Raw genomic sequence first — 11,632 nt, 5'->3', positions numbered from 1 at the left:
ATCTCTTCTTAGGGAACGAGGCAGGGCAGGTGACAGAAGTGTGTACAGGGAAACACTTTAGGTCTAGTGATCATAATTCCATTAGTTTCAAGATAATTATGGAGAAGGATAGGACTGGTTCCCGGGTTGAGATTCTAAATTGGAGCAAGGCCAATTTTGATGGCATCAGAAGGGATCTGGCAGGCATGCATTGGGATGGGCTGTTTTTCAGCAAAGAAATGCTTGGTAAGTAGGAGGCTTTCTGAAGTGATACAAGAGTATAGAATCTGTATGTTCCTGTTAGAATAAAAGGTAAGGCCAACAGGTTTAGGGAACCTTGGTGATCGAGGGATATTGAAGCCCTGGTAAAGAAAAAGGAGGCACATATCAGGTACAGGCAGTTAGGGTCAAATGAGGCATTTGAGGAGTATAGAGAATGCAAGAGAACACTTGAGAGAAATCAGGAGGGCAAAAAAGAGGACATGAGGTTGCTCTGGCAGACAGGGTGAAAGAGAATCCCAAGGGTTCCTATAGCTATGTTAAGAGCAAAAGGGTAGCAAGGGACAAAATTGGTCCTCTTGAAAATCAGTGTGGTCATCCATGCGTGGAGCTGAAAGAGATGGGGGAGATCTTAAATAAATTTTTTGCATCCGTCTTTACTCTGGAGACAGACCTAGAGACTATAGAACTGAGGCAAAAGGGTAGTGAAGTCATGGACCATATCCAGATTATGGAAGAGAAGGTGCTGGCTGTCTTGAGGTGAATGAAGGTGGATAAATCCCCAAGGCTCAACAAGGTGTCCCCTCGGACCTTGTGGAAGGCTAGTGCAGAAATTGCAGGGGCCCTGGCAGAGATATATAAAACATCCTTAGCCATGGGTGAGGAGCCAGAGGACTGGAGGATAGCTAGTGTTGTTTTGTTGTTCAAGAAAGGCTCTAAGAATAAGCCGGGAAACTATAGGCTGGTGAGCTTGATGTCAGTCATGGGTAAATTATTAGGTCATGTCTAACCAATCTTGTGGAGTTTTTTGAGGAGGCTACCAAGAAGGTTGATGGTGGTGGACATTGTCTACATGGACTTTAGCAAGGCCCTTGACAAAGTCTTACATGGGAGGCTGCTCTAGAAGGTTAAATCGCTTGGCATTCAGGATGAAGTAGCTATTGTATTCAACATTGGCTTGGTAGGAGAAGCCAGAGAGTGGTAGTAGATGGTCGTCTCTGTGACTGGAGGCCTGTGACTAGTGGTGTGCCGCAGGGATCGGTGTTGGGTCCGTTGTTGTTTATCATCTATATTAATGATTTAGATGATAATGTGGTAAACTGGATCAGTATACTTACAGATGACACCAAGATTGGGGGTGTAGTGTACAGTGAGGAAGGCTATCAAAGCTTGCAGCGTGATCTTGACCAGCTGGGAAAATGGGCTGAAAAATGGCAGATGGAATTTAATGCAGACACGTGTGAGGTGATGCACTTTGGGAGGACAAACCAGGGTAAGACTTTCATGGTGAATGGTAGGGCTCTGAGGTGTGCAGTAGAACAAAGAGACCTGGGAATACTGATCCATAGCTCCTTGAAAGTGACGTCACAATTAGATAGGGTTGTAAAGAGAGCTTTTGGCACATTGGCCTTCATAAATCAGGGCACTGAGTACAAGAGTTGGAATGTTATGTTGAAGTTGTACAAGATGTTGGTGAGACTGAATTTAGAGTATTGTGTGCAGTTCTGGTCACCTACCTAGAGGAGAGATATCAATAAGCTTGAAAGAGTGCAGAGAAAATTTACAAGGATGTTGTAGGGACTTGAGGACCTGAGTTATAGGGAAAGGTTGAATAGGTTAGGACTTTATTCCCGGAGCACAGGAGGATGAGGGGAGATCTTGTAGAGGTATACAAAATGATGAGGGGTATAGATGGGGTGAATGCATGCAGGCTTTCCACTCAGGTGTCGGGTGAGACTAGTTCTAGAGGTCATGAGTTTTAGGGTGAAAGGTGAAATGTTTGTGGGAACCTGGGGGGAAACATCTTCACTCAGAGGGTGGTGCGAGTGTGGAACAAGCTGCCAGTGCAAGTGGTAGATGCGGGTTCAGTTGGTATTGGTTTATTATTGTCACTTGTACTGAGGTAAAACGAAAAACTTATCTTGCATACCATTCGTACAGATCAATTCATTATACACCTCATTGAGGTAGTACAAGGTAAAACAATAACAGAATACAGAGTAAGTGATGCTGACCTTCCCTGTAGGACAGAAATGGTTTGCTGTTGTTGACCATTTCAGCTTTAGTTTGCCTCTTTGTTCAGTTGCCCTCATATTTCCCACCCTCTGCCCTTGGGATAATGTTGAATTTGATGCAGATGTAGTGAGGTAACAGTCTGAAGTTAACATTGGCAAGGTGCACTAAGCTCTGGATGACCTGCTGCTGGCTCTCACCAACTTGCCTGGAAGGGATATGCTCTGGTGTCACAGGGATGCTTTTCACCCTCTTCTGATCTGACTGCTTCCCCTTCATCCCTCAGAGGGAAGCACTCAAGCCTCTGCTCAGTAATTTTCTGAATCACTTGCCCAACGGCAAGTGTTGAACTGAACCCACTACCACATTGCTCCTTGTCAGCTTGCATCGTGTAGCCCACTGATCAAGTGCTTCCAGAGCTCAACATATTGCTAGCTGATTTCCAAATGACAACAGCTATACTGATAACTGCACAAACCTCTGTTCCTGTGGCAATGGAGGCTTGCACAAACAGCAAAGTTTGCTTGCTGGATGGACGAAAGTAGTATTAACATTCAACTTAAACTGTCCATGAAATATTGAAACTTGACTTTCCATTCGACTGCACCAAGTGAAAATCTCTTATAGCAGCTCATATCTTACTTACTGACCTTATTACTGAGGTTATGTCATTGGTGTTAAATGTGTGAACTGCTTTCTCATTGGCTGGATGGTAGGAATGTAACAGGATTTTTAAATCGTGAAAATCATTAATTGAATCTCCCTGGTTAAAACATTAGTGGACAGATCAAGTTCCAACAGGCACAGGGCAGTTCACATGCTCCAAGTACTTTGCACAGGTTTGAGTTACATTTCAATATTGTGGATCCTTAATGGCTCCCTCAGAAAACTTCTCCTGAATTATTTTAAGTGCTTAGCCCTGATTTCCATCTGGGCACAATAAGAGTGGTCAGAGTTGCATTACCTGTATACAAGTACATCATCAGAGGAGCTGTTGTATTGGACTTGGTACATGCGGATGCCAGGGACGTGCCGTTGTGAGGGCCAACGGATTTGCACTGAAGAGGAGGTGAGGTCAGTTGCCGTGACCACCTTGTCCTGTGGAGTCTTTGTGTCATTGACAACAGGAGGAGAACCAGACTTGGCAGAGGTGGTGATGTCAGATGAACCAGGATCTGGTTCTTTGATGTTATTTGTGCTATTGGCAAAATGGGGGAGAGGGTTCACAATCAACTCCACCTCAACCATAGCATCTCCAGCAGCATTGGAGGCAAAGCAAGTGAAAGTCCCGGTGTCTTTAGGCGTGGCGATCAGGATCTCCAACGTACCATTCTCATAGGTAGTGGCTCGACTCGAGTTGGAGATCAGACGTCCTTCTGGCGAGGTCCAGTGAATGGATGGATCTGGGTCCCCAACTGCTTTGCATTTCAGAATCGCCCTCTGGCCCTCCATGACAAAGATCTTGGAGCTGTGTCGAGTGATAAGTGGAGGATCACAGGTAAACTCCTCCTCAGGGATGAACCAGAAATACTTGCCCATTAAATGCGATGGTGAGGCACAAGTCTCCAGATCATCCTCTCTTGTAAGGCGCCTCAGCCAGAGCAGTTCACAGTTACAGTGGAGAGGATTCCCACCAAAGCTGAGCACGAGAGATGATAGTGGAGAGCCCTTTGTTTTTGCGAACATTTGGACTCGGAGAAACAAAGGGTCAGGGGGCAACTTGTGAAGTTTGTTGGATGTCATGTCCAATCGAGCCAGCTTGTGGAGATTGGAAAATGTCCCTTCTGGAACAAAGTCAATCAAGTTATGGTCCAAGCTGAGAGTGTTGACATTTGTCATTTTCCCAATAGTTTCCCAAGGCAGATTCTCCAAGTTGTTATAAGAGAGATCCAGATCTTCGAGTGATGTAACAAAGTCATCAAAAGAGTTGGCAGAAATGTAATGCAGCTGATTGTTGCTGAGGATCAGATGTCGGAGGTTTACCAGACCATTGAAATGCTCGGGCCTAACTGTAGTCAGCCTGTTGCTGTCCAGATGCAAGGCACGGAGACCTCTCAGATCCGCAAACGTGTGAGGCATGATCTGGCTGATGGTGTTCCTGGACAAGGTCAGGTGCACCAGACTGGTCATGTTGGCAAAGTCTCTCTTCCTGACAGTGGTGATGAAGTTATCGGTCAGTCGCAGCTCCACCGTTCTCCGGTCGATGAACGGAGGCACAAAGAGCAACCCAGTTTTGGCACAGAGGATGGCGAGGGAAGGCGAGAGGTTTTGGCAGATGCAGCGCTTCGGGCAAAGCTGGGCCCTCACGGCCATGCTGAGCACCAGTAGGGAGAAGAGGAACCTCTCCATCGTCAGTCAGACCAGCGGGCTAGACAAAGAGAGAATAACAAACAATTACTGGTAGGATAGTTAAGGCAAATCCAACAAATGTCTCCTGTATTCACAACACAACATTTAATCATCTCAAATCAAATGAAGATTCTTCTGAAACTTTTATCATTTGTTCACATGTACACATGGAGCTCCCCAGTGGATCCGTGAGCTGGTCAACAAGGAACATTGGAGAGGACGAGGCCACTTAGTTCTCCAGCAATTCAGTTAGGGATTGGCTGATCTGTATCTGAAAACTATTCTCCCATCTCTGCTCCAAATCCTTGAGCAAAAATTCCAGCACTTTGTGAAACTGTAGATCCATAACAATGGTTTCAATTTTGCTATAAATTATCCAGAGAGCAATATTTCTTGTAAATCTTTTCTCATTTGCTTCCATATCCACTTCCTATTCAGTCCTGTGTTCCGAATTCCAATGGACCAAATCTCTGCCATAGTACCACTGAATGGAAGTGTAAAAGGACTCGACTACGTCAAACTTATCTCCTCATATAAGATATCCTCAAAATAGGAAAATTAAGCACTTAATCCCAACTGAAGAGTAATTTATTTCCCAATTAATATTGTTCCTTTATTTAATTCAAACAATCCAACATCAGTTAAATGAGAATTTGGAAATGGAGGCACCATTCTAAGTTCTATTGCACAAATGGTTAAATGATGACATTTCTGTTGTCAGTAGTTGTGATAAAGTTGATATTCTGTGGAAAACATGTTTATGTTCTAATTCCCACGGTTTCCAAATTATCTGCATTCTTCATGCAGATGCTAAGCACAGTTCCTTGACCATTGGCTGCTCCCCATTCCCCGCACCAATTGCCTGTTCCATTTGTGAGGTATTGTCTAGCTCCAATACTAAGCTCACTCTAGTTGTCAGACACCTTATTCCTCAGTGGAGTCACTGGAGAGTGACCCTCGCACACAGGAAACACAGTGGGATTTCTCCTTTAACTACCAAGTTGAAGTGGTAATTCACCATATAGGTTGACCAGTGTTTAATTTATTGTCATGTTGGTCTGTTTCCTTCACAGATACTGCACTACACCATGGATGCAGTAGCAAACACAATGACCCCTGCAATGGCTCACATCTAGAGATTAATTCCTGGTAGAGTTTCATTGGCTGTGCTTCAAGTCATTAGTACTTAACATAAGATCCTACAATCTTTTTTTAAAGAAGAGCCAACAGGGCAAGAGCAAAGGGAGACATCAGATATATCACACATTAATTGTTGTGTTGTGATTTTGGCTTTAAGGGTTGGAAAATGGAAGAAACATTTGGAAGTTGTTCATGGGAAAGAGCCTGATTCTGCACCACATTTTAATTTCAACACAAGAAGAAACAACATGACAGTAAGTTAAATACTGGTTGACCAGTGTGGTGAATTACTACTTCAAAGTACTAGTCAATTTAAAGGAGAAATCCCACCATATTTCCTGCGTGTGAGGGTCACTCTCCAGTAACTCCACTGACGAATAAGATGTGTGACAATTGGAGTTTAGTACTGGAGCTAGCTAACACACTTCCAATAATTGAACAATCCCCCACGTGGAGCAGACAGCTGGTCCAAAGAATGGTTTAATATTCAAGAAACTGTGCCTGGTGCTTTCAGGAAGAATACAGGTACATTGGAAATAGTTGGGATTAAGGACATAAATTCACAGAAGGCGGATTTCCCTGAGAGGCAGAACAAAAAAAAATCAAGCAATGTCAAAAAGGTAATTAAGAAAAAGAGCTGTCTGCAACAGCCATCCTGAGCATCTGGTAGCAGGTCATTACAATGTCCCTTCCCATTCCCACACCAACCTGTCTGTCCACCGCCAGTGTGAGGGCAAGTGCAAACCAAAGGAACAGCCCCCCATATTTCACATAGGCAGCCAACAGCCCAGTTGTATGAACATCAAATTTTCCAGCTATTGGAACCCACTCCCTGTGCTCCTTTCCCATTCCACCAATCCACCCAGGATCTCTCTCACTTTATTCACCTTTTCCATCCCTCCTTCCCTGGTTGCCCAGACTCATCACCTTCCCCCACCTGGTTCCATCTGCTCATCATCCCTCCCTTATCTGGTTCCACCCATCATTCACCTGCCACTGTCTCCCAACTCCACCCCTGCTCCCCTCCTCTACCTGGCACAACCTGCCCATCATCTTACACCCCTCCTCAGTCCACCAATCACCTCAGACTTCTGCCTCACCACTCCCCTTCTCCTCTTTACACCTGCCATCTGGCCTCTCCATTCTCAGTCCTGATGCAGGGTTTCAACCTGAAACGTCAACAACTCCTTTCCCCTCCCACAGATGCTGCTCAACCCACTGAATTCTCCCAGCAGATTGTTGCTCCAGATTTCAACATCTGCAGTCTCTTGTCTACCACCCTCTGTCTCACCCTTCCCTCTCACTTCTATATACCGATATCTTCCCTCTACGCTTTCAGTCCTGATGCAGGATCTCAACCTGAAACATCCCTCTGCCTCCACAGATGCTGCTCGACCCACCGAGTTCTTCCAGCCATTTGTTTTTAGCCCTTTGGGCTTTGCTAGGAGCAGGATCAAACTGAATTTTACACCAAGCTATATCACCAGATATTAGTCCAGGGAGTAGGGAGAATATTCAAGGGATCTAGCCACTTAGTTTTTACACTCAATGGCACTGTCATTGACGATTCCCCTGGTGACCATCACTGACTGCCAGATACATAAATCCTGTGACTTGGAGGAGGCCAGGCTGGGTTTCCTGCAACAAGTGACTCACCTCCCAATGCTCCTCAATCCACAAGGGCCAAGTCAGGAGTTCAACGTGCAGCATGTACAATCTATAAAAACTACTCTGACACAGCACCTCCCAAACTCAGAGAGATTTTGATGCAACTTTACAAAAACACTGGTTAGGCTGCACTTGGAGTATTGTGTAGAGTTTTGGTCACCACACCATTGGAAGGATGTGATTGTGCTGGAGAGTGTGCAGAGGAGATTCACCAAGATGTTGCCTGGACTGGAGGACTTTAGTTCTGGGGAGAGATTGGTTAGGCTGGGCTTGCCTTCCCTGAAGTGAAGGAGGCTCAGGGGTGATCGGATAGAGGAGAGGCAGAGATGTGGTAGATAATTAGACTCCTTTTCCCATGGTAGGTGTGTAATAATAATGAAAAACAAGAGGGCATAAGTATAAGGTGAGAGAAAGGAGTTTTAAAAAGAACCTGAGGGATGATTTTTCACACACAGAGAGTGGGTGATATCTGGAACTTACTGCCAGAGGAGGTGGTGAAATCAGATACAAACATTGTGCTTAAGAGGCATTTTGACACTGAAAGCGACAGAAAGATATGGACTTAATGCGGGCAAATCACTGCAAGAACAAGAGCAGCACATGCAGGAGAACACCACTACTGCAGGATTCCCCCTCATGACACCCCCCACCCACACCTGGATACCATCACCGTTCCTTCACATCACAAATAAATCCTGGAGCTCTCTCTCCAACAGCACTCTGAGCACCTTCACCACAGGGAGTGCTCGCCACCATCTTCTAAAGGGGAGTTCGGAATGGGCAATAAGTGCTGGCCGTCCCAGCAATGTCCACAGTCATTGAAATAAACAAAAATATTGATGGTCTTCCACACAAATGTTAAAACTTATCATGTTCAAGTTTATTGCCATGTGCATACATACCCAGGGTATAAATGGCATGAAGATTAGCTTTTCGCAGCACAGTGCATTACAAACATAAATTGCATGAACTTAAATTAACATAAATTAGATATAACTTTCATGACAAAATAAAGAAAAATAAACATAATGTCATTAGTGCAAGTTGAGGGAAATATAGCCTGAGGTAGTATCATAGTGTTTCAGGTAGGTTCAAGAACCTGATGGCAATGGGAATGTGCTAATTTACAGATGAAAATGTGGTTTCCCAAACACACCAAGAGGCATTTACAAGCACAATCCTTGGTGAACAATGAAGAAAAGAGAATCATCCCCGGAGTAAAATTGTTGAAGCGGTGAGATGGGAAATCCCCTGAATGAGGAGAGCTGACACCAAAGTTTCAGTCATCTAAGATGCAGCAACGTTCAGAGAGGCAGCGACAAGGACCTGCAGCCCGTTCCAACAGCTGTCATGCCCTAGAGGATATTCCAACCTCCTATCAGTCGGCCTGATTTTTCATCAAATGATAATAACTGATACTTGAAACCATAAACTGATGGATGGGCTTTCTAACTTCCCATTAACGTAACAGCATGCGGCTTCCTCATTAACCAAGGCAGAGTCTGTTACCAGCATTTAAATTTGTTGTGTTGATATCTGTTAAATTAGCAAGGCCCATAGAACCGATCTACAATCTTTGTTACCTGAACTACAAGCTTTGTGCTGCTGCTGTCATGAGATGCATCTAATCTATTGAAGAGTTCAGCTCCAGTAATTTTACTGTTTATTACACATTTATGAAGCACAATGATAAGGGAGCTGCTGGCACATCACATGCTTGATCCATTTAAGTATTTAGAGCTGAGGGCAGTTATAATTACATTATGCCTACGAAAATGTCCAATCAGTTTTCTGCCTCAATGGACTGGTGTTGAGATCGCCGAGCTAAACTAAGACGCATCATGTGCTGGTTTCCCAGATCCAGAAACAATGACCAAACTCTAGCAACTCACTCATTTCAATTCTACTTTCCTCCCCTGTGAAGGTAAAGAGCAGGACTTTGGGAAAATTTAATGTCATAGAGTCAACCCAACTCATCCATGACAACCGTGGTGCTAGTCCCATTTGCCCATGTATGGGCCAATCCCCTAAACCCTCCTATCCATGTACTTATCCAAATGTCTTTTTTGTTATTGTACCTGCCTCAACTACTTCCTCTGGAAGCTTCTTCTCCTTTCTCTTTTTTCTTTTTTGTTAATATATCTCCTGTGTGTATATGGAACAAGCTGTCAAAGAAGGTGGTCTCACCTCTGAAGAATCCCCAACAAATCACAAATATGGATCTTTTAACTATGATGTTTGGGAATTAAAGGTTGTGTATTTAATTTTTGGCCAAGGGTCCCAGGTTCTGAGACCTGTGGACATCTCAGGTTCTGTCACCTGTGTACATCTCAGGACATCCCAGGTTCTGAGACCTGTGGACATTTCAGGAGATCCCAGATTCTGACATCTGTGAACATCCCAGATTCTAACATCTGTGTACATCCCAGGTTCTGACACCTGTGGGTATCTTAGGTTCTGTCACCTGTGGACATCTCAGGACATCTCAGGTTCTGTCATCTGCAGACATCTCAGGACATCCCAGGTTCTGACACCTGTGGACACCTTAGGTTCTGTCACCTGTGGACATCACAGGACATCGCAAGTTCTGACACCCGTAGATATCTCAGGTTCTGTCATCTGTGGACATCTGAGGTACTGACACCTGTGGATATCTCAGGTGCTTTCATCTGTGGATATCTCAGGATATCTCAGGTTCTGTCATCTGCAGACATCTCAGGATATCCCAGGTTCTGACACCTGTGGACATCTCAGGTTCTGAAACCTGTGGACATCTTAGATTCTGTCACCCGTGGACATCACAGGACATCGCAGGTTCTGACACCTGTGGCTATTTCAGGACATCCCAGCTTCTGACAACTGTGGACATCTCAGATTCCAGACCCTGGGCATCCTGTGTCCACCACTTGCGCTGCAATTTTAGTCATTATCCCAAGTTACCTGGCCTCCTCTGAACCAGGACTAGAGCTCCACAATCATTCTTCCATTGACGGAGTCAGAGAATCTGACAGCAGATGAAGAGATCATTCAGCCCATCAAGCTGTGCTAGGCTTTGTGGTAGAGCTCCCAAATTAGTTCTGCTTCCCTGGCTCTTTTTCCACAACCCTGCAAACTTCTCCCTCCACTTTGAACATTTTGATTAAAAACTTTGTTCTCTATCTCTTGCAGTTCATGAGCTTCAGACCAGTATTCATTAACCCAAGTGGAGTCTTGGCACGTTATTTGACAAAGTGGTGCATCATATCTGAGGCCAGTATCATCCTCATGGAACAGCCAGAGGTTTCAGACAGAACTAAATAACATGTCTAAAGATCCAGAGCAGAGTCAGTGGGAGCCTTTCCCCTCTGTATTTTGCCTGAGGTTTCTGACTAAATGCTGGCCCATGTGATCTGATTCACAGAACCAATGGGACTAACTTTGCCAAGATCTGGGAATGCGGAAACTGTGAAGGAAACATTACAGAAGGAGAGAAAAGGGGGAAGGTAATGATTGGTTTTCCACTCAATTAACTTTCGATTACTTCTCTCTAAATCTGTCTATGCTTCAAGAAAAATTTGTCTTCCACCAATTTATAATCAATCAAGCCCGTGCATCCCGGATCAGGCACTCAAGAATTATAATATTCTATAATCTTGCATTCTCTGATGCTTTCTCTAATGGGGAAACAGTACATTTTGAGTACTACACTTCCAATGGAATTCGAAATGAATGCTGAGCTGTTGATTTTCTTCAATGTGATCTTAATGAGCACATTAATAGCAGTCTGCTGAGCCTTCGCGTGGGCTGTGTGGCATTGGTGTGGCTTGGGAACTGTAAATGTCTTGACTGCTTGATGCTTGTTAATGCTTTCAGTCTCATGTGTCAACTTCACTGAAGGAACATCTTGATGAGCAAGAGAGGAGATCATCATCAAACTGAGGTGTAGATACCAGTAAACATATTTAAGTGTTTTCCAAATGGCATAGATGCCTCATTAGATCTTGCTGGGTAAAGATTGAGAAACATGTCTTGACATTCTGGTTTCCTAGCAACAAGAATGAGCTGCTGTATCCAATTACGATCAGCAAAATAGACCACTGTCACATTTCAGTTTGAGATAGATAATTAATTCATAACTTCTTGCTGCTCTATGGTTTCCCCCCCAAAAGACAATCAATTTTGTTTCTCATTAATTTGCTTAGAAAGTTACATCTGTGAATCGACAAATGTGAATGAAGAAGGTGAACTTCAGGAATATTCCGGAGCTCTGTACCTGGTTTTCTCA

General features: G+C 44.2%; 1 protein-coding gene across 1 annotated transcript; it reads right to left on the bottom strand.

Moving 5' to 3' along the window:
* Positions 1-3,171: 3,171 nt before the first annotated feature.
* LOC127586393 (leucine-rich repeat and fibronectin type III domain-containing protein 1-like protein) lies at positions 3,172-4,560 on the bottom strand. The gene has a single exon (XM_052044320.1). It carries the CDS (start codon positions 4,558-4,560, stop codon positions 3,172-3,174), a length of 1,389 nt encoding a protein of 462 aa, XP_051900280.1.
* Between the last annotated feature and the right edge of the window lie 7,072 nt (positions 4,561-11,632).

This window comes from Pristis pectinata, chromosome 35, assembly GCF_009764475.1.
Source record: "Pristis pectinata isolate sPriPec2 chromosome 35, sPriPec2.1.pri, whole genome shotgun sequence".
NCBI lineage: Eukaryota > Metazoa > Chordata > Chondrichthyes > Rhinopristiformes > Pristidae > Pristis > Pristis pectinata.
Note: the sequence above shows the minus strand (reverse complement) of the source record. Positions and strands in the feature narration are given on the sequence as shown.

What these genes read in the sequence shown, in the direction of transcription:
- LOC127586393 (XM_052044320.1), bottom strand. Translation starts at nt 4,560, where the DNA reads ATGGAGAGGTTCCTCTTCTCCCTACTGGTGCTCAGCATGGCCGTGAGG.